Genomic DNA, 24,249 nt, shown 5'->3' on the forward strand with positions numbered 1-24,249 from the left:
ATACGAAGAATAAATTCTTATGAGTAAAATGTTCACCCCTACTTACTTGGGATGAAACTCGGGTATAGAGCTTATGTCATGCATATGCACAACATACAAATATTTGGCTCAAAAGAACGGAAAAGTCTCGACAGAAACTTTAATAAAGCTGAAAACATAAATTAAAATGTTAGTATGATAAAAATGTAGAAATTAAAAAAGTTTCAAAAAATGGATCATAAGCTAACTATAGACTCGAACTCATAATTTCCACCACTACGATAATGTGTAAACGACCTACAGTCTGACTCTCTAAAGCCCCAGTGGAGTCGCCATTTTTTTAAAATCAATTAAGTTTAAAAATAATTATGATTTTATTTTGAAAAATTGACGATTTTGAATTAATTTGAATTATTTTGAATCGGAGTCGCCATCAATCTTTGAACTAGGTAGGTCGAATACCTAAAAAATTATTTTAAAACTATTTTAAGAAAAATCGTTTTATAAGAAAAAAAATTGGTCTACGTTTACCAAAAATTCGATTTAACAGGTCCGGGAGTCGATTACGCGTGGGGAATGATTAGCACTCCTACAGCGTACAAAATTGGTACTTAGTCGCTTATATATTATCGTGGTAATGGAAATTATAAATCGAATATAAAGTTTGAATATGATCCATTTATTAAAGTTTAGATAATTTGCTTCAAATTATTTATTAGGAAAAATCCTTTAATTCGAAAAGAAATATCGAGATTTGCTCATCCTTCGACGGGATGCCTATCTCTTCTATTTCTTGTCTAAAGAGAATATTCCCTCCTCGATAAAAAACGTGGAATGAATATATATTGAAAATCAACATTTACATAAAATAAAATAAAATAAATTACTATTTAAAATAACACACATTGCATCATTTGAATAAAAACAAATTGATTATCATTTAAAAAACAAATTCAATTTATTTAGAATTCACATTTCATTCGATCGTCGTATCGAATTGCACTACTTCGACCAAGCAGTGCTTTCCACGCCCGTTCTACAAATCAATGTTCTTGAAAATATTCGAGTAAAAAATCAATAAATAAAGGAGTACAAAATGATAATAAAATTAAATGTGAATTAAAAATATATAAAAATAGTTTATACATACACGTAATGAAACAACAAAAGAAATCTAGTGCAAATAACTAATAGCATTTATTCCACCTGAGACATATAGAACCATAACATACAAGTAATGACACACATGTACAAATATGTGTATATATATAGAAAGGACTAAAATAAAAACAATGAAATATTACAGGTCGGAATGCAAACAAAGAAAACTAAGCACTTGGTGATTCAAATGACCAAAATGATATTAATGAGGACTTGAAGGACCAAACAGTGATACCAATAACAAACAAGAGCTACAATCAAACATGTTAAACAATAACGGTACTGAAAACAAAAATAATTCATAAATAATATTAAGGACTAAAATAAATTAAATTAGAAATAGGGAAGGGTAAAATACAATTCTACCTAAAGGCATCCATTATAGAGAGGGACCAAAACAATATATTCGTAAACCTTAGGGTCATATTCAAACATCAACGAAAATGATATAACACATGTGATCAGTGACTTAAATATAAACGTAGGAAATTAAATACCCAAAGTAGAATATCAACATATTTCAATTAATGGCTTCATGATGAAAATACAAAACATGGGGACCTAAATCTTAATTATCCCCACGCTAAAATACAACCCCACCCCCTCTTAAAACTACGTCGTGTAGACTCAATATATTCCCACACTTAAACTCAAAACCGGTTATTCTTCATTTGTTTTGTTTCATTTTAGAAGAGGAAAGAGGGAGTTTACAAACTCTCTCAACTTCCTCGTCGGGAAGGGGAATCCACTGCTCACCAACAGTAAATCATGATCGCTCACGGCGGTTGGAGGGAGTAAAATGCCTCCGAAATAAACCTCACGTTCTCAATAACTCAGCTCCTAGCGCCACTTAGCCTAAATATTAACCTAGAAACCTATATCTAAATTTTACCTTTCAAAAACTTAGTCCGATGACCTTCTTCCAACAAACGTTGTGTCTGGTAAACTCTCATCTCTTTGTTTTTTTTTGTTCGAATGCTTTTCTCTTCTTCTTTTTTCTTTTTGGTTCAGATTTTTTCCTTTTTTTTAATGTTTTCTCTTTTTTTCCCGAAAAAAATGGTCTCCTTTCTTTCTTTTTATGGTGATGCATGTTGGATTTGATGCTTGCTTCGGGTGAAAATCATTAAACCTATTTGAAAGTGCTATGATTTCTCTGAGTTGAAGAGACAAAATCCCGATTTTCGGGATTTAACCCAATTTTTTAATTGATTTTTGACTGATTTGGTGCAAATTTTGTCATTGTTTGGTTAGACTACTGACAGCGATGGGAGCAGTCGGCGGTGATAACAACAACTCCCTAGGGTTAGGGTTTCAGAAACCCTAGGGTGTTGCTATTGGGTAGGGTCGGATCGTCTTGGGTCTTGCAAACGGGCTCCAATCGAGTGTGCTATTGGGCTCCAGTCTTGGGCCGAAAGCAGACGGGCTTGGATGTATTTGTTGTGGGCTTTATCCTTATATTTTAGGCTCCATTTGAGTCTGTAAAAATGTACAATATATTATTAAAATAATAATAATAATAATAATAAAACCCTGACAAAAACAGGTGTCTACACATATCTTGAACTTGAAGGTTGACACCTACACGTATTACGGGTCAATATAAATAAGTCAGAGGGAGAAAGGTGGTATTTTTCTTGCTGAAGCTCTTCTTGTCCTCGTACATTGTTCATCGTCTTCAATATGTCTCAAAATATTTCCGGCCGTGACCTTCTTTCCAAATCAAAAGAGGGGTCGTCTATATCAGTGTAACACATTGTTATCATCCACAAATGTCTAGTCCCGTGACATTTTAAGTATGACTCGCATCATAAAATGACAGTGCACGTTTTTTGCATTCCCCACCACCTTCTTATCTGATTTGGATTTATTGGAGAACTGGTGTTAATAGACTAAAGCTGCTTGCTGGTTCCCCTGAAGGTTACCCCGGACATGTCCATGGTAAGCCAAGAGAGGCGAGGATGAACCACCCAAAAGGGCTAGCGGTAGACGACAGAGGGAACATTTATATCGCAGACACAATGAATATGGCAATCAGGAAGATAAGTAATGCAGGTTAGCAACGTAATCACCGAGTTGTCCGACAGAGAAAATCGAGTTCACTTGTCATTTTGGCTTAACTATATATGCTTTTCATCCTTTATGCCTCTTGTCTCTTCAGGTGTAACAACCATTTCTGGTGGGAAATTGACACAGGGAAGGGGGCATGCCGATGGACCTGGTGAAGATGCGAAGTTCTCTAATTAACTATTTTGACGTTGTCTATGTTGGAAGCAGTTGCTCCCTTCTCGTGATAGATCGGGGAAACTAAGCTATCAGAGAGATTCAACTGCATTTTGATGACTGCGCCAATCGATATGGAAGTGGCTTCCCACTTGGTAAAATAATACACCGCCCGAATTTCATGTCCATTAGTCAGTATTCGAGCTTTACGCATTTTAATTTCTGTCATTGCAGGAATTGGTGTACTTGTTGCAGCCGGCTTCTTCGGTTACATGCTAGGTTTGTTGCAGCGTAGAGTAGGCACCATTGTATCCTCCAAGAATGCGAATGCTGCTGTATTGAGTTTGAGTACATACCAGACACCATCGATAGTAGTCAGGCCACCTTTGATTCCAAATGAAGATGAACAATTGAAGCAATAAGAAGGCTTTTTCGGATCCCTCGGGAAGCATTTTTTCAATGGCAGCTTATGCGTTTCGGAAATTCTCAGAGGAGTATTTCCTGATTTTTGAAAAAAGCCAGTAAGATATCAAATTCATCAGATCCAACACCAGCAACAACAGAAGCATACAATGCCTTGGCCAGCACAGGAGAGCTTTGTGATACCAGATGACGATGAGCACCCGTCGATCGATACCCGACCCCCAACCCCAAGAAAAGCATACCCTTTAATGTCTAAAGATGCGAAAAAGATCCATCAGTTGTTCCACATTGGATGGAATTCTAATACGCAGCAACAACGGTATCGATCATCCATCCAGCATACTTGCATTGAGCAGAGCCATGAGAAGAGCAATGAGATCGTTTCCGGGGCTGTTCAAGAACAAAATAGGAAGCATGAATCTATAGTCGTAAAGCCGGTTTATCATGGAGATAACATGTATGATTATCGCAACGACATTCACTTCCGATCAAATTGAGGTTAATTCGTGGATATTAAACACAGAACATATTTGTTCATATAGAAATGAGACTGTCTGGTCTGTGGAGCAACTTTGGTGCTTCTTGGGGTTCACTCACGCTAGCGTAAATTTTGTAAGGCTACAATGGCATCTTTTGTGGTGAACTTACGTTGATTCAACCATCGTCATCAGATTTTACTAGCTAGCTTATATTGTTGTTGGATTAAAGCCACGACATAGTGTATTCGTATATAAAATTAGGAATTCGAATCCGAACGTTATGAACAAAAATAAGCTGAATTGAATGGGCTATATTCATACAAGATTTCTGTAATACGCAATTTGATCGATGTGTCGAATGAATCTACACCGATGATTATATCAAAAATAAAAAATTAATCATTAAATATGTTTTAAAATATAAAATCTTATACCTGTATAATAAAAATAACGTATTAATTCAATTTTTTTATGTATAATAATTTACAATTATATCGTTAAATCTAACCATCATTTTGTTAAAATATCTTAGACCTATATGTATTTATATTTGTTTAGTCTGTTTAATATTTTATGTTTTAATAACTTATACTATGATGTTGAATTTTGAATTTTTATTTATTTAATGTAAAAAAATATTTTTTAATTTTTTTGTTTAATATAGAATAAGTATAAGACGATATCTATTTCAAGATAACTCTTAACCATTTAACGTTGAACGCTCACACTTTTGGTATTCTTGGTGTTTAAACCCGAGACTTTAAAGATAAACAACAATTCTTTTACCATCAAAGTTACTTGGTTCGTGTTTGAAATTTAAATTTAAGTAAATCATATATTTAATTTTCATTTTTAATTTGGTAATTCCCGTCACATTCAAATATAAACTGTTAAATTATAAAATTAAAAATGATTAATTTAGAAAATAAAAATAAAAATTAAATTTATAATTTATATATGATACAATCAGTAATGAAATTTAACCTAATAACTACTATCAGTTAAATTTGAATTTCCAAAATTCCCAAAAGATAAGATTAGAAATCGCAAAGTAGAATATAAAAACTAAAGGTAAAAATGTATAGAAAGTTCTTGTACTTTTGAAAATAAATCAACGTGATTCTCGTATTATTTTTTTTTTCAAAAAATCTAATATGTAGCTCTTTGAATAATATTTTTCGACGTTTAACTGTTACGATTATGATGTGATAGTTTGAGGTGTTAACGTGATAACCCACAGTACTGACGTGACAAACTATCTTCTATGTATGAGTTGTTTATTTAGTTTATCTATCATGTTATTCGTCACCCAACGTCAAATGTCTCATCAATACCGTGGACTATTACATTAACATCATAAACTGTCATATCAATAATGTAATGATTAATGACAAAAATTATTAATCAAAATACCACATTAAACTTATTTTTTGAGTTAACAAATCACATTAAAAAATAATACGATAATGACACTAATATTGTTTTTTAAAGTATAAAGACCTTTAATGTGTTTGGGTCGAAACTAAATGAGAGTAACTAATTGTACAATTCACATCGAAACATTTACCCGACCCGTCTGACCCACGGGTTTCAGATTAAAGCAGACGCGACCTGTTTTATGTTTTATGTTTTACAGTTTTGTTTTTTAATTTTGGTTTTTTATTTTTAAATTTATTTTTACAAAGACAAAAGAAGCAGGCAGCATTTTCATTGTCACTGGGAGAAAAGAAGAAAATAAAAGGAAAACAGAGACATGCGTTTTCTCTATTCCTCAGATCCAAATCTCTGCCTGCACTATCTTTCTTAGATCTCCGAATTCCAACTTTCGGATCTCCAAGCTGCGGATCCTTGGATTTGGATAGAAATTCCGTGTAATTCCGTGCGACCGTGATTCGTTGATTGATTTAGTTGCCGCGTTTAGTTGATTGGATCTGATTCCAGCTCTCTCCGGAAGTTTCAACCCTGGACGAAATCATGAATCCTTTCTCTTCCGGTACTCGTCTACGGTGAGCACCCATCCCTACTGTTGCTAATTTCTTCTTTTAATTCTCCCTTTTCCTTTTAATTTTGTAAACCAGATCAAGAACACGATGATTTTTATTTGAATGTATTTGTTTTTGTATTGAAACAGATGGGCTTTTGTACAATTTGGTTTGATTCCTTGATTAGGTTGTAGTTAGTGCTACTTAAAAGATGACTGCGTCTGAATTTAGAGTCAGGTGGAGTTTGTTAGGTTTTTGGTCTCATAATCTGAATATTCAAGCTAGCTTTGCCTTTTCTTTTTATTTGCTTTGAACTAGTTTCAACTAAAAGTGAAAATGCAGAAATGTCTGAAGTCATAGCATATGCATTTAGTAGTGCGTTTGAGGAATAGCTTGATCTGTTGTTTTCATGAGTATTGATAATGCGAAATGATGCGCCAAATGACATTAGTGCTTGAAGTACAATTTTCTAGTGAGGAAACCGAAATCTCCACCAGTCTACAAACCATTCTTCCTCTACTTGTTGCATTATGAAATATAAGTTATGAAGCGTATTTTGAAATATAGATATGACATTGAACCTTTAAACATCAGTAAACTACTGGAAATTTAGATGTAAAATAGTCAAGCTAGTCATTTATGTAAGTATCCTCCAATATGGTTACCACAAATACAATCAGAAATCAGAACAGCCTGGTTGCACAGTTGTAGTTTTTGTGGTTATATGTTCAACTTGATTTGTAGTACTTATAAAAAATTTAGGAAACAATCTGAAAATCAAATTCTTGTTTTACTTTTCCTTGTGGGGAATGTTTTCCTTGTGGGGAATGTTAGGTCATTCTAGAAGCTGCTTATATCTATTGCAATGGAACTGAATAGTTGTATCTTTCTCTATATAATTTAGCATGGTAAAAAATAACTTGCATTAGATTACTATATTTCATCCATATAGATAGCAAAATAACCTGGTTATGAATGATAACCTCCATTACCTGTTATGTCAATTTTGAGTTAGTTATTAGGTTACTGAATTTTATCCATATTTTTTGGGGGTGAAGATCTCAATTCTCAACCTCCTTTTCTTTATTCATTAGATATTTTATGGCTTGAGATTCTTCCTATATGGAATGATCAATAGCGTTTTCTTTTAAAGAAGAAACTGGTAAGTAGGAATATATTATCTCCTCTCTTTTGCATCTGAGTATTTCTTGTTCCAGAAATTGTTGACTAGAACTTTATATGTATGTTGCAGAAAAGGTTCTCTTAGTTATACCCTATTTTTTTTGGGAAAAAGAAAAAAGGACCATGGATCTGATATCCTATAGCTTGAAAAGTTTCTTGTAAGGCAGGTCCCATGGTTGGTTTTTAAGAATACTGTTGTACTTTCCAAACAATTTAGTGTATAAGTGCCCCCCCTTTAAACGAGTCAAATTAACTACATTTTCTGCTCCAAGCTATAATAAAGAATCTAAATGATTGACTTAACTGTAGATTATGTGCTTATTAATTGAAGTTGTTGAATTTACTGTTCCAATACAGGGACATGATACGGGCTATACGTGCTTGCAAAACTGCAGCAGAAGAACGTGCTGTTGTAAGGAAAGAGTGTGCTGCTATTCGTGCAGCAATTAGTGAGAATGATCAAGACTATAGGCACCGTAACCTGGCAAAGCTCATGTTCATTCACATGCTTGGGTATCCCACACATTTTGGCCAAATGGAGTGCCTGAAGTTGATTGCATCTTCTGGATTTCCAGAGAAGAGGATTGGATATCTTGGTCTTATGTTGCTTCTTGATGAAAGACAAGAGGTTTTGATGTTGGTAACAAATTCATTAAAGCAGTATCCTACATGTAGACTTTCTTAAGTTTAATTTGTTTCCGTTTCCTTGTCCCTTTTACCATTTATTTTCTTAGCGAATAACTTTGTCCCTGATAGGATGGTATTATGAAGGGTTAGAAAAAGAAAATGGAGAGATATAGTTTACTTATTTTTTTTTCAGAAACCTTAACTTATATGCAGAGATCTCAATCATTCAAACCAGTATATTATAGGGCTTGCTCTTTGTGCACTGGGAAATATTTGTTCAGCTGAAATGGCTCGTGATCTCGCACCAGAAGTAGAAAGATTGCTGCAGTTTCGAGATCCAAATATCAGGAAGAAAGTAAGTGTGTGATATTCTTTATTCAAGGCCACAGATTTTGGTTTCGATGAGGTGAAGTAAAGGAGGAAAAGTGAGGCTGATTTTAGGATTTTTGAATTTCCTATGCTTAAACATTTTTAAGTATCCCTCTTAAAAGATATCTTCTTCATCCTCCTCCTACAGGAATTGTTTTGTTGAGCTCTTCAAGTATCATGGTTTCTTTTCTTCTTCTTTTTTTGTTTCCAATAATGCCTTTGTAATTTTGTCGATACAAAGGTTAAAAAATCCATGGGAATCCATGACCACATTCCACATGACTGAGGCATCAAACCATATTATGTAATTATGTTCATACTTCATGAATAATGTGATATTTGTTCAATGATATTCTGCATTCTTCATAAGGAATACTACATTTATGAAATATGGATATTTCTCTGCCCATTTATCTTAACTAGAAGAGTTTGTCGCATATACCCATTCAAGAGAAAAAATGCTAATAAATGAGAATTCTTGAGTCTGTCTTGATGACTTCAAGAAAGTAAAATGTTGCTTCGCTTGTTTGATGATTTAAGAGAAAGACATTGTGCTTTTCTTTTCATTCTGCCCCTGCCAGCTTCCCTTTGTTTATGAATTCTCATCATGTGTATTATCTGATAATTTTTAGGTTATTCGTCTTTTCTTGAGAAATCTGACTGCAATATTTGACTCCTCTCGACTCTAATCTGTTTTTTTGTAGGCAGCATTGTGCTCCATACGGATCATAAAGAAAGTTCCGGACCTTGCTGAAAATTTTATAAATCCTGCTGCTTCGCTGCTTAGAGAAAAGCATCACGGAGTCCTAATAACAGGAGTTCAACTTTGTACGGATCTATGTAAAGTCAGTTCAGAAGCCCTTGAATATTTCAGAGAGGTAATTTGGTTATAAATTTGTAAGAATATAGCTATAGCATCGGAAAGACAAGACACCATATTGATTATGTGAATCGTTTTATAACCCTGTGAAAAGAAGAAGAAGCTATGATGCTTAATTTTTTGTAAATAGTGAATTTCTGCTTTTGCTTGTTTGGAACATCTCCGCTTTACCAGAAGTCCTTTGTTCTGGTTTTGGCTGGAGAATACTTGCCACCAAAAGGATTGAAGAAAGGGATCAGGTTTATGGTTTTTCGTCCTAAACTGCTGGCTATCTTTTGGCCTTTTCGCACTAAGATGCTTCAGGCTAATTTTACAATTGCTTTATAGTACTTCTGAGCTTATTTTGGCCTTTAGGGTCATGCAAAAACAGGACCCGTTTTTGTATCATTTAAGGATTAGACCGAATCATATATGTAGACTTTAGTAAGAAGAAACATGCCAAAAAAGGATAATGCATTAACCTTCTAAATAATTTCTTTTTTTTTTTCATATATGCAGAAGTGTACTGATGGTTTGGTAAAAACTCTGAGGGATATGGCAAACAGTCCCTATGCACCTGAGTATGACGTTGCTGGCATTACAGATCCTTTCCTTCATATAAGATTGCTTAAGCTTATGCGGATATTGGGCCAGGGAGATGCTGATGCTAGTGACTGTATGAATGATATACTTGCCCAGGTATGCTGTGACCTATCTCCTTTGTAATGTGTTCAGTCCTGAAAGAAAAGAAGTATTTAAGCAAAATGCATATCCCTCTGTTGTTTCTCTCTCCAGTGTGCGGCTGCATTGAGGTTTTTGTTTTCATTTCGTTATGATAGCATAGAGATTTTTGTTTGTATTTCGTTATGATAGCATAGAGAATTTGTTTTCATTTTGTTATGATAGCATAGAGAATTTTGTTTTCATTTCGTTATGATAGCATAGAGAATTTTGTTTTCAATATTTTTATTTTGAGATAAATTTCATGTGAATGCTCGTTGTCTATGGAACACCAAATTTTCTTATTAGAGGTTCTGAAAAGACACTTGATGAGATTGCTCTATTGAGGAATGATATATCTCTTAAGTATCACGGTTTAAGATAGTACACATGATGGAAAAATTACAAGTTTTGCGGTTGGTTGAAAATTAACCACACACTCCTCTCATATTTTGCTACTTCACATGAGAAAAACCTTGGTGAGATTGCTTGGAGCATGTTAATTGAAAAGATAGTACTATTTGGAGTATATTGGATATTGCTTCAAAAGCTGAATTCTGGAAAAGAACATAGAATCTAAACATGTTGCATAAAACTCATTTCCTGGTCTTCACAACATTTCATTTCCCTACTCTTTGTTTGGATCGGAGTAAGGGAAGGGAAAGGATCTTCCTTTCCTTGACTCGGATTTTTTTTAATAAGTGAAAGTAAGGGGAGTAGAGTAACCCTTGCTTTCCCTTAAAACATCAAATTTTTGGTTACCCCAATTTGGGGGGAAAGATAAGGAAAGGAAAGTGAATGTTCTTTAAAACGTAAAATATCTTTTTGTTCTCTTCATATTTTATATGAACATCTTATGGAACGGTTATAATTGGAAAAACTCATTATAATGAATCTTTTCCTTTCCTTTCTGCTCTTTAACCAAACAAAGATGGTTAAAATTCCCTTTACTAATTTTAATTATCCAAACTAGATCTACATATGTCAATCTTCCTCTTTCTTTATTTTCTTTTCCTTTATTGCTGTTTATCCAAACTTAGTAATGAGGTTAAGGGTTTTTTACTCATTTTACCTTGTGGTCAACGATTTTGTTCTTAGGTGGCAACAAAAATCGAGTCAAATAAAAATGCAGGAAATGCCATTCTTTATGAATGTGTTGGAACCATTATGGGAATTGAAGATAATGGTGGCTTACGTGTGCTTGCTGTCAATATCTTGGGAAGATTCTTGTCAAACCGTGACAACAATATCAGGTAATTTGTTTCGAATCTTATCTTGAATTTTCATATCCCTTTCTGGACTCTTTCTTTGTTACTCTACTATATTATGGAACTGAACCTTGCATGCTTTTCAGATATGTTGCATTAAATATGCTTATGAAGGCTATGACAGTGGATTCTCAAGCAGTGCAGAGACATAGGGCAACAATTTTGGAATGTGTAAAGGTAGGGCCTGAGAATATTAAGATTCATGCTTCTTGGTGATGATAGGTCTCTGATTTAGCTCTTGCTCAAAAAGCACTCAGGGAGTTTGCATTTGCTTTCCTTTTTGTATACCTAGTTTCTGTGGTTCTATTATTTATTTGTTACTTTCAGGTGAATCCCATATTTGAATGAGCATGACTCTCATTACATGCTAAAGCAACGAGGATTAATTCTCCCTTTGGATATCACTTGATTTTTATATCCGGTCAAGGATAAATTCCCTGTAATCAAAAGGAATTATCATTGTTATTATTATTATGATTGATATTTGGACATAGTAGGGATTCAATTTTGGAGATATAGAAATTTCTAGCATCAGCACTTGGGCTTGGATAAGGGTAGTGTGGAGTAGGAATCGGGTAGAGATCCTATGTATGAGCCATAGTACTCAAATGAATGAAAGAAAGGGTTTCCATCATTTTATGATTGCTTTTAGTTGAACTCTTTATTTACAAGTGCCGTTATTGTCAAAAAATGAGTTTTCAGCTATTGAAGAAGTTGTTGATTTGAAATTTTGTTTTCCAGGATTCAGATGCTTCAATTCGAAAGAAGGCACTTGACCTTGTATACTTGCTGGTGAATGAAAGCAATGTGAAGCCTCTGACAAAAGATTTAATTGAATATTTGGAAACAAGCGATCAAGATTTTAAGGGAGTTCTTACTGACAAGATTTGTTCCCTTGTCGAGAAGTAAGTTCAGTTCTGCTATTTATTATTCTTTGTTTTTTTCTAATTTATTATAATAGCTGTAATTTCTTCTATTTGCTTTCTATTCTTGGCCCTGTATTTTCTATTGCCTCAGGTTTTCCCCAGAGAAAATTTGGTACATTGATCAGATGCTCAAGGTTCTGTCCGAGGTATGTTTTTTGTTCATTGTGTTGTTTTATAGTTGGAGTAAAGATGTTTATTTTTCTTATTCCACAGAATTCATCCCCGTCCATGTTTCTGTTTCGGTACTGTTTCCTCTCCTCTTTGAGTTGCACCTGTTGCAGTCTCTGTTAGTTGGTGTTGCAGAATATTACGTTTTATTAGATGTTTTTATCACATTTTTGTTTCACTGATGTCTTTATTTTCCTATCCTTGATCTGATCAAGTGTTTTGCATGTGTGTCCATTAAGTAATGTGGTAAACCATGTCTTCATCTTTACTCTTTTGATTACTGGACATCTTTATTAAACATCTGATCTTGTTGTGTAAAAATCCCTTAACTTTCTCGGACGAACCTTGGGTTTTAGTCTGTTAGCGTTTTTAGGCTGAGATAGTTCAACGTTCGGATTCGGTTGTTTTTTTTCATATTAATGGATTTAGGAGCAGCTTTCGAATATTTTGTTTTTTAGTGATGTGATAAGGTTGTCCTTGTTTTAATTGGCTTTTTGAGGGGGATTTCTTAGAGGTTTTTCGGTTTTTTGATTTGGTGTATGTTTCATGTTGGGTGTTATTCCTTACAAGGTGTACTGGTTTTATTATTTAATAAATCATGAGGTACTCTTTTCCTCCTTCCAATTTTCGTTGACATACGCTTTAGTATGTTGATGATTATGAAGGGGGTTTATAACGAGGCCTCCAATTCTTATTAAAAAAAATTAATTGGACACTTTAATACAGTTTTGGTGAAATTTGGGCCCAATTTACTGTCAAATGCATAAGTCTACCCTCGTTATTCTTCAAGTTAAATCTAGTGAGAGGATTTGTCTCAGCTGTGACTTTTGCCGCTTGTTGCCTTTGAATTAATGAACTATATCAAAGGGTGAAAATGAGATATTTCATCCCACGTCAGATTTAAGTAAATATCATCAATGAAAACTGTACAAGTCCTCACATTACTCTAGAACTTGAATTTAAGCTTTTGACTATTGAGAATTGGTGGGTTAGGCCTGAAAAATTGTTGGGCCTTTGCAATTTGTCCTTTTTGGTTTTGTTTAGGATTGTGATGTGTGACCCAAATGAGGATATCAAAACTTCAATATATAACGATTCTGATGCCTTTCTATGTCAGTTAGGATTTACGAATGTGTGATTAAATTCATATGAGACTTCAAGCCACTATTACTAGTAGCATGTTAAAGACTTGTGGTTTGGATCCAGAGAAGTAGCCAGGTCAATGATTTTTGGATCGGTAATTGGTTACTGTTGTAATCTTGGAGAATAAATCGAGAGAGAAGGAAAGTATACTGGAGTTAACGCAAGAGATCCGATTTATGAAGTAGGAGATTACAAGACTTGAAATAGAATGTGTAGCTGAATTTTAATAGGACTTTAAAGATAAACTTCTGTCTAGATTACAAAGGCTCATAAGACTTATCTTTCTTATCATAAAAGATTCCTAAACAAATGAGACTACTATAAACCATTTTGTTGCTTTGTAGGCTGGAAATTTTGTAAAAGATGAAGTCTGGCATGCCCTTATCGTTGTCATAAGTAATGCTTCTGACCTCCATGGATATTCAGTCAGGGCATTGTACAGAGCATTCCAAACATCAACAGAACAGGTTTTGGTTTTTGGATTTTATATGTCTAGATTTGTATTCTTATTTGCTTAATTATTAAAATGCAAATTGATACTTTCATTAGGAATCACTTGTTCGAGTTGCAGTTTGGTGTATTGGTGAATATGGCGACATGTTGATAAATAATATCGGGATGCTTGATATTGAAGAACCAATAACTGTAAGTGCATCCTTATCCATTGGCTAGTTTGCATGCACTTGCAGTAATCATGTTGCATTTCTTCATCTTAAGAAAAAAAAGAGGGAAAACGGCCGATATTTGGCTGTGATATATGAATTGGAGTTTGTATAATGGAGTCTTCCAGTTGATGAAAGTTGATTATGATCCCTTTCGGCTTCTATAAAGATTTCCTTACGCTTAAGACTTAAAAGACTTATTTCATGGTTGATGTTTAATTGAATTTAAGTGATGAAGTTGTTAAAAGAACCAGTATATGTATTTGTTGGAATGGGCTGAATTCTGTTATATCTTTCATAGAAAGGTTACACTGATATATATACAAGCAGCAGACTTAACTTAGGAAACTTCTAAAATAGGAAACTAACTAATTCTAGGGAAAAACTAATCCCTTAAAGTTAGGAGTATAGATACTAAGATATTTACAGTATCTCCTAATTAATTTCAAACAATCTTCCTAATTTAGGAAGTTGCTTTCTCACACTCCCCCTCAAGCTTGGAAGTGGATATCATCCATTCTCAGCTTGCTTGCTAGTTTCTGAAAATACTTCCCAAGTAATCCCTTGGTAAGTATATCTGCTAGTGGATCTCCAGTGGATGCATAAGGAGTACAAATTAGGCCTCTCTCCAATTTTTCTTGTATGAAATGTTTGTCCACTTCAATGTGCTCATTCTGTCATGTTGGACCGGATTATGTGCGATGTTGATGACAAATTTATTATCACAATATAGCTTCATTGGACCTTCCCACCTGACTTTCAAATCTTCCAAAATGATTTTTAGCCATAACAACTCACAAACTACAATAATTTGTCATTATCTTCTCTAAATGAAATCTCCCCCTGAAGATAAGGACGAGTAAAATAGTTTTCTCCTTTTGCAAAAATGATATCAGTAGAAACAAAGTGTTTTTTTGGGCCGATGATAGCATTTGTACCCCTTTTGAGTGGAAGAATAGTCAACAAAAACACACTTTACTGCCCTTGGATCAAGTTTTCCGTTATTTTGAGAATGTATATGAACAAAGGCAACACAACCAAATATTTTGGGATTAAGATTATTTGAGGTATTGAAATTAGGGAAAAATTTTGTTAGGATTTGTATAGGGCTTTAAGACTTAAGGACCTTTGTAGGCAGTCTGTTTATCATGTAAGTAGCAGTTAAGACAACTTCCCTCCAATATTGTTTAGGAACATTTTTCTGGAACAAGAGGGCCCTTGTGATTGCAAGAATATGACCATTTTTTCTCTCGGCTACACCACTCTGTTGGAGTGTATTGACACATGAAGACTCATGTATGATGCCTTTTTCTCGAAAATAAGGTGAGAGGACTTGATTGAAGTAATCTTTGGCATTGTTAGATCGAAACCTCTTTATTTCAACCCCAAATTGGTTTTAATCATGTTGTAAAAGGTTTTTAAGGTAGAGCTCACATCAAATTTTTGTTTTAGAAGAAATATCCAAGACCCTCGGATACAATCATCAACAAAGGAGACAAACAATCGGGGCCCAGATATGTTTGGAATAGTGGATGACCCCCAAACATCGGTATGAATAAGAGTAAAAGGATTGGAGGTTCTTTTATTGCTCATTGGAAAAGATGTGCGTTTATGTTTTGCAAGCTCATAAATATCACAATGAAACTTTTCAACATTTAAACCTTTGAACAGAGAAGGAAACATAATTTTTAGAATTCTAAAAGATGGATGACCAAGGCAGAGGTGATGGAGCCATATTTGGTCTTTATTGGTTTTAGATTCTGAGAGAAGGGATAATGGTGAGGAATTCAGGGCACTAACTTGGCCACTGGGGTCTTCAAGATAGTGTAGGCCATTCATTTTTTTAGCATGTCCAATCCTCCTCCTCATACCTTGTTCCTGAAAAATACATCGAGTAGGATAGAAGAGTACACTACAGTCAGTGTCTTTGGTATTTTTTGGATAGAAGATTAATAAATAATTTTGGTACATGAAGGACATTTCTTAGTGTGAGGGTTTCACTTACAACAATATGCCCCTGACCAGCTACCGTAATTACATCGTCATCTGCTATTGTTCTTTTTTTATTATTAGGGCATGGTGTATAGGTGATAAATTTGTGAGAGGAGTTTGTCATGTGTTATGTAGCCCTTGATTCGATTACCCAAGAACTTTGGGTGAGTATATCCGAGGCTTTAGAGTTTTGAGAAGAGGATATACCTGAGAATGCCAGAGTACAAGTACCTGTTGAAGAAGGCTTCTCCATTGACCCCAACAAATTCTTTAGTTTTTTGATTTCTTCTCTCTTGAATTCAACAGGTGGTTCTTGAGGGTCTTCTCCAGCCAGTTGTTTTGTTGTGTACACTCTTTCTTGCCCCTTTTGTTGTCCACCTTTTTCTGAAAAACTCTTATTTGTTGTTTGTGGCTTCCCATGGAGTTTCCAGCACTTTTCTTTCGTGTGATGAGGTTTTTTGCAGTAGGTGCACCATAAGGAGTCCCTGTTGATTGGCCTTGTAAGTCTGCCTACTATCTTCATTAATCGTCTGTTCCAAGTCAGGTCTCCTCTCAATTACAACTCTTGTGACTAAGGCTGAAGTCTCCACTTGATTATTCTCAATCATAACCCCTCTTCTTCCTTCCTCAGCTCGAATAATTGCAATCGTTTCATTAGTGAGGGAAGATCCTCTTTTCCAAGAATTTGGGTTCTTATTGCGTCAAATTTAACGTTTAGTCCAACAAGAAAGTCATAGATTCGATCTTTTTCGGCAAACCTTTTCAAGAGTGTTGCATCTTCATTGCATCTCATCTGAATGCATTGGTAGTAATCCATCTCTTGCCAAAGACTCTGCAGCAGATTGGAATATTTTGTAATTGACTTGTTTCCCTTGCTTGGTAGATGAAATCTTAGTCTTGATTTCATAGATCTGGGCAACATCTCGAACCTTTGAATAAGTATGTTTCACAGCCTCCCTTATTTCTTGGGCTGTGTTGAGAAACATGCATGTATCACTAATTTCTGGCACCATGGAGTTCCATAACCAAGACACCATTGAGTCTTGTTCATCCCAAGCTTCAAACCTAGGATCCCCTCTCTAGGTCTACGAACCAATTACCACTTTAGGTAATTCTTTCCATTTAATCTGTAGGTTGCTTGTATTTTTTGCAAGTCACTTGTTGCCTTTTTGTAATTCCCTTCATTCACTGAAACTTCTGGAGTAGCCTCAGAGTTGCTGGTTTCAATGACTTCCACCATATTCTTCTCGAATTAACCCTACACACTTTTTTTTATAAGAATTTCAGGCCTCATTAAAAACCCCCTTCTTGATTAATGGATCTTTTAGGAAAGCTCCTTAATCAGCGGAAGGTGGAAAAGAGTGCCTTAGGATTTTATTAATCAAAGACAAAGTACATAAAATACAGCCATAAGACAAACTAACAAAACCTAAAAAATTACAGAACGTAGAAAGCAAAACCCCAATGCGACCAGACCTCCCTTAAACAACACCAAAACTGACTCAGCCCCAACAACCTCAATAGACCACCAACCCTACTGAAAAACCTCTAAGGCAACCTTCATTCATCATCCAATCCCCTGTTTAGCTAAAGTATCAGCCTCACAATTGCAGCTCCTCGGGATATGTCTAATAATGATCTCCCTCTCCAAGATTAGGGAAGCAATTTTCTGAACCAACGAACTAAAAAAACGAGGAGATGATGTCGGCAGCAAAATCCAATCCACTACTGATTTACAATCACTCTCTATAATTAACCTTCCCTTCCTCGCCCAATCCGACGAGAGAAAAAAGTCAATGCCTTTCTCAATGGCTTTCAGCTCAGCAAGTGCTGGAGGACCTGGTCCAACAGCGTGCAAGAAGGACCCAAGAATTTTACTTTCTGAATCTCTTAAAATGCCCCCCATTCCCCCTAGCTTGAGGATGGGATTGAGAACAATAAGAGGCTATTAAAAAAGGAATAAAAGGGCCTCAGAAACGAGCTAAAAAAAACTTTGATACCATGTTGGAATGGGCTGAATTCTATTATATCTTTCATAGAAACGTTACATTGATATACATACAAGCAGCAAACTTAACTTAAATTTCTAAACTAGGAAACTAACTAATTCTAGGGAAAAACTAATCCCTAAAAGTTAAGGATTACAGATGCTAAGATATTTACACTATCTCCTAACTAATTTCACACAATCTTCCTAATTTAGGAAGTTACTTTCTGACAGTATTGTTTGTTTAATTAGTAGCACGAAACATATAAACTCATCATTTGCTTCATCAGATTCTAGACTTTTTTTTTGGAACTTCATCTATGTTTTAAAGTGGTAAAACTGAGTTACTTGTAACAATCAAATTCATCTTGCCTACCTAGGGATGAATAATGAATCTATTCTAAAACAAGAATTAATCAAAATAATCTAGAGCAAGTATGGCGTTGATTTTGGGTTTATGGGAAATGTGATTTTGCAGATTTAGAAATAGGCAAGGAGCCATTCCCCTTTTGTCCAAACCATCTTGTTTAAGTATTTTTTTTATATTGTTTTTGGTTGTAATATTTTGGGTTTACTTACAGTAAAATGTAATAGTGGGTGTCATCCAATGGACTTCTTTGTTACTTGAATCTTTTCCGTAGAATCACATAAACCCAATTTGATTTTAAACAATGAGGTTCATAACCTGCTGAATGCTTAGCTGAAAGTGCTTCATGTCAGGATCCTGTTCTAAAATTGAATGTTTAGTTCTATCACTATACATTCTTCCTATACTGCAGGTAACATATTCTGATGCTGTGGATGCTGTAGAGGTTGCAATTAAACGTCATACTTCTGATATCACTACTAAAGCAATGGCTTTGATTGCGCTGTTAAAGCTCTCTTCTCGTTTTCCTTCTTGTTCAGAGTATGTTAATGCATTGCCATGTACATTTTATCACTATCATCTCATTTCAACTAGCTTAGCTCAGGTAGGGGTTTAAAAATAAGTGTCTTATTAATTAAATAAAGTAATATTGTCGTGAATTGCTTATTCAATTGAAGGATCATATGTGTTGATGTTAAGGGCTGATTTTTGGGTTTAAGGTTTTTATGTAAAGGAACCTTCTGGGTGTTGTAATTTTTATGAATCTTATCTTGTTATTAATAAAATTCTAAGGCACTCTTTTCCTCCTTCCGCTGATTAAAGAGCTTCTCTACAAGCTCCATTAATCATGAAGGGAGTTTTTAACGAGGCCTATAATTCTTATAAAAAAAAAATGAAGGATCGTCATCATTATTTTGTTAAGAAGTAAAGAACAAGAGAATGAGAAGAAAAGATTAGCAATAGGTGAGGAAAAAGAGAGAAGTTCCTTTTTGTTTATGTTTTCATGTCGTGTTTATTTTTTGTTCACAATTTTATTTAAGGTATTATATAAAATTGAATGCTTTAATGATTCATTTTTTATATATATCGTCTCTTTTGCAAATTCATGTTTGTATTGTTTTTCCGTTTCAAATTGTGCTTTAATTATTTTTCTCATCATAATCGAAATTGTCACTTCAAATTGGTACAATTCAAATAACACTAGATTTTATATTACATAAGTTGTACAATGATCAATTCTTCAATTATTTAAAAAACATTTAAATTAATCCCTTAATTGTTGAATCAATTGGGGAGAATACATTTTCTCTTCATATTTTCAATTATTAACATTGTTACATTTGTGGTGTTTTGTTCATATTATAATTGGTTTAACCGTCTTTATTTAATTTTGAAATTTCTGTGCAAAGTAATTGAAGAATGTTATTTCTTTATATGTCATGAAATAAATAAATATCTATATCTCCAGGAGGATCAAGGATATAATTCTCCAGAATAAACAGAGCTTTGTGCTTGAGCTGCAACAGCGATCCATTGAATTTAATTGTATTCTTCAGAAGCATCAGAACATTAGGTATGATTAAAATTTTGCTTTTTGTTCTATATTTTACCTCATGCCTTTTCAGAAGGTTTGAGCAACATAGCATTGTGAAGTACAAAGCTGATGGATGTATTGGTACAGAGCTGCGCTGGTTGAAAGGATGCCAGTTTTGGATGAGGCAACTTTCAGTGGAAGGAGAGCTGGCTCCCTGCCTACGTCTGTTTCAACTTCCACTGGGACAGGACACAGTCTTCCCAATGGAATTGCTAAACCAGCTGCAGCTCCTGTTACAGACTTACTTGACCTAAGTTCAGATGATGCTCCTGCACCTAGTTCATCTGGTGTCGATTTTCTTCAGGATCTTCTTGGTGTTGATTTATCCCCAGCCTCTGCACCACAAAGTAAGTTGGGATGCACCAATGGTACATATTTGAGAAACATTCGAGTGAAATTAATATTTTCAATCATGTTTATGTTTTGAATTACCTACTTCAATCTTCTTAGGATGTTGTAGCGGTAGTGCCTTGAATTAGCATTTTCAGGGTAAAAAGTCTGTTCAAGAACCAAGTATTTAGCCTTTTTATCCTTTTTATTTAACTTATAATTGTTGAGAATCCATCATCTATATTTGATACTCTTAGTGGGCAGTTCAGTAAAACACCTGTAACTTTTCTACTAAAAACCCAGCTCCTTAGATTATGCTATGAAAGAACATTAATCACATTTAAATTTGATTTCCCCATCATTATAATTTTGAATTTCAAATTGGTTTTGCATGTATAATGGGTGTGTAATGATGTTAAAAGAAAGTTGACGTTGCGTGATTATGATGGTTGCACCGCATGACTACTTATGTTGACATTTTGAGCGTGTAACAATGTTAAAAGAAAATAAATGATCTCCTATATTTTGTTCACAGATAAAAGTGAATTTTTCAGTATTGCTTCTTCCCTGTTGATTGAAAAGGTTGTTTTTTATCCAACATTTTAGGTACAAGTCGGCCTCCAAAAGGTAGTGCAGATGTTCTGCTGGATCTTTTGTCAATTGGAGCATCGCCTCCTGCACAAAGCAACTCATCTGCGTCTGACATGTTATCCTCCATTCAAGACAACACAGCACCACTTGCCAATTTAAACGGCCTCCTGTCACTTTCCCCACTTTCTGCAAATGCCACTTCTCCTGCAAGTCCTGCTCCAGTGATGGATTTATTGGATGGGTTTGGCTCTAGTCCTCAAAAGAAAGGTAAATTTTTAAGTTTAGAATTCCATGGAAGATGTCGTAGTAGCCCCTTTAGTTGCCAAAGTAATAGTTTTCTTTCCATTGGCAGCAGAAAACGGACCAGCTTATCCTTCTTTAGTTGCATACGAGAGCAGCTCTTTAAGGATGTCATTCAACTTCTCAAAGCAACCAGGAAACCCACAAACAACTTTGATCCAGGCTACTTTTACAAATCTGTCACCCAATGTTTATAATGATTTTCTTTTCCAGGCGGCAGTTCCTAAGGTAACTCAAATTGGTCATTTATGAGCTTGCCAAACTTATATCATAGAAATTTATATCTGTTTCAGTGCCATCCGTCATTGGTGGATTTTGCATTATCAGTTTTCTCTCTATTGCTTTCTTTATCATGGATTTATGTGACAATCTAAGACCTTACCAGTTTGCAATTTAAAACCTGTCCTCACTACTAGTTCTCTATATGCCTAAAAATACTTATTTTATCTAGCCTTGTTTGTAGGGTTCCTAAAATCTAGGCTTCATCGATTTCACGAATCTAACAGTTATATGTTGCTTAAAATAATCGTTGTAGATAGTAAATCTTTGCATAGCTGTCCTTTAAAAACAAGTGATGCTGATACACTTGCTGCTTTCGAACTCTGCAGTTTCTTCAGCTGCATTTGGATTCGGCTAGCAGCAACATCTTGCCCGCAAATGGGTCCATCTCTCAAAGTATGAAAGTCACCAATAGCCAACATGGGAAGGTATGTGCACTGAGTTTTTGTAACTTATATATATATATATATATATATAGTTTAGTCGGTTAAAGTTACTGTGAAATTCAGTGGTGCTCTCCATCCTAACTGGCTTATCGAAACTTTTAATCATGGGGGTTTAAGAACTTGGTAGAATCAAGTGTCACTTTGACTAATCAAGTTTTTGCACTACAATTTTTCAACGGCTTGGCCTTCGTTATTTCTGTTTAACGAGTAATTTTTCTTGGGTTAAGTATTCTCTTGGCACTACCCATCTTTCAAGGGTCTATTACAGAGGCTTAGTTACTCTTTTATCTGTTTAACTTTCAGAAATCTTTGGTGATGCGCATAAGGATAGCTTACAAGATCAACGACAAAGACGTTTTGGAAGAGGGACAAGTCAACAATTTTCCCCGTGATTTGTGAGGTCGATCAATCCGCAGGGGACGCCGGCCAGAGTTATTCACGTACCACCTTTTTTCCTTCTTTACTTCACTTGTTTCTTTCAATCTCTGAGAAACTCCGTCAAACAACGTGCAGTGATAGACTGATAGTGCATGCAATCTTTTTTCTGTTTCAAATATTTGTATCCGTGGGGGGGGGGGGGGACATAAAGATTTTGCTGGGGGTTTGTGTTGTGTTGATTCTTTAAAAAAAAACTTCCTCATTTTAGTTTATTTTATGTATGAGTAGGGTTGTAAATGAGACGAGACAAATCGTGAGCTACTCGAGCTCGATTCGATCAAGGCTCGATAAATATTCGGATGGAATGGACTCGAGCTCGAGCTCGACTCGAGTTCTTAACGAGTCGAAACAAACTACTTGATATTCGATTCGAAAAACTCGTGAGCAGCTCGAAAATATAATATATTATGATTTTATTTTTTTTAAAATAAATTATTAATAATATTAACATTTATGTATTGATTTTTTTTTAAAATACAGTAAGATTTTCATGTATTTAAGGTTCAAGTTCGAGTTTGAGTTTGAGGCTTTAATCGAGTTAAGTTTAAGATTTCTTTTTCATTTCGAGATTTTTCGAGCTGCTCACGAGTTTCAGTTTAGGATTTCGAGTTCTAGTCGAGTTTGAAAATTTTAAGCTCACGAGTTTTCGAGTCGAGTTCAGCAATACTCGAGCTCGACTCGGTTCGTTTATACCCCTAATCATGAGCGGCATTTCTCCTACTACTATTAACTATTGGGAACTGAATTTTTGCTTTATGCTATTTCATCCACTCCTGTTTTCTTACCCTTGATCTCACTGTATATGGTGTTAATTTTTTTAAACATGGCAGGCCTTTAGGGCAAGAATCTAAATCCTCAAAAGATAAGGCCATTAGGGTGAGTATTTGCTCAAGTCGAGTCGAGTAAAAGAAATTGAGTTAGTCCAGTTGATGACTCTTATTTTAGGATTCAAGTTTTATTTGAAATTTTTTTCGAGTTCAGATTATGAAATTTGAGTCAAACCAAATCAAATTTTCTAGTTTAAATCTAATTGTAAATGTTTATAATAATATATGGACTGGTCTAAGGTATATATAAATATTTCTTCATATTCTAAGGATGAATATTTTAAATTAAAAAAATCAAAATCGATTCAATTTTTCAACTCGCAACTCACCTGTGATTACCCCACGCCGAATCAAACTATTTTCTTTTCGTTTTAATTACTGTTACTTTTATCATTTCAGATGATTCTTTTAATTAATAAGATAGTTCAATAGCGTACGAGTTGATCGACCTTTTTTTTTATATATGAATAAGAAAATAATAATCGCTTATCCAATATAACTCCCAGAATACACAGGGTGTTTGGTAATGTTTTCAAAAATCATTTTTAGTTAAAAAATTCGTTTTGATCACAAAATTTATGGTAGAAACGGTGGTCTCAAACCAATTGTAAAAGTTATGATTTTATAATTTTTTCATTTTTAACTTGACGTTTGAAAGTAAATTATAATTTTACCTTTACTAATGTGTGAGTTTCACTCAATTATTTATTTACATTTTATTTTAATAATTTAATACTAAAATTCTAAAATTTAATATATTACTTTTAATAATTTATTTTAATTATTTAAAATTAAATGAAATACATTATTTATATATTAAAAATATTAATGGTGAGTTATATAAAATATATTTTTACTATAATTATATTTTTTATTATACTTAAATTGATATAATTGATTTATAATAATATTTTTTTTTGAATTTATTAT

General features: G+C 34.3%; 1 protein-coding gene and 1 pseudogene across 3 annotated transcripts; both read left to right on the top strand.

The window, feature by feature from the left end:
* Positions 1-2,404: 2,404 nt before the first annotated feature.
* LOC120149512 lies at positions 2,405-4,380 on the top strand (annotated as a pseudogene).
* A 1,550-nt stretch (positions 4,381-5,930) lies between these two features.
* Positions 5,931-22,686, top strand: LOC120149478 (AP-1 complex subunit gamma-2-like). 3 transcript variants are annotated; one of them, XM_039162253.1, is made up of 19 exons: positions 5,931-6,268; positions 7,784-8,086; positions 8,267-8,408; positions 9,127-9,300; positions 9,801-9,980; positions 11,100-11,254; positions 11,356-11,446; positions 12,011-12,174; positions 12,287-12,341; positions 13,851-13,973; positions 14,056-14,151; positions 18,927-19,054; positions 19,983-20,087; positions 20,196-20,455; positions 21,045-21,296; positions 21,382-21,557; positions 21,938-22,036; positions 22,358-22,454; positions 22,486-22,686. In XM_039162253.1, the coding sequence occupies exons 1-18, from the start codon at positions 6,237-6,239 to the stop codon at positions 22,451-22,453; spliced, it is 2,631 nt and encodes an 876-aa protein (XP_039018184.1). In that variant the 5' UTR covers positions 5,931-6,236; the 3' UTR covers position 22,454; positions 22,486-22,686. The 3 variants fall into 3 exon arrangements, with proteins under 3 accessions (XP_039018184.1, XP_039018185.1, XP_039018183.1); XM_039162254.1 differs by having other exon boundaries at positions 21,385-21,557; positions 22,358-22,686; XM_039162252.1 differs by having other exon boundaries at positions 5,932-6,268; positions 22,358-22,686.
* The last annotated feature ends 1,563 nt before the right edge of the window (positions 22,687-24,249 follow it).

The sequence above is a fragment of the Hibiscus syriacus genome, unplaced genomic scaffold, assembly GCF_006381635.1.
Source record: "Hibiscus syriacus cultivar Baekdansim isolate YM2019G1 unplaced genomic scaffold, ASM638163v2 tig00111005_pilon, whole genome shotgun sequence".
Classification (NCBI taxonomy): Eukaryota; Viridiplantae; Streptophyta; class Magnoliopsida; order Malvales; family Malvaceae; genus Hibiscus; species Hibiscus syriacus.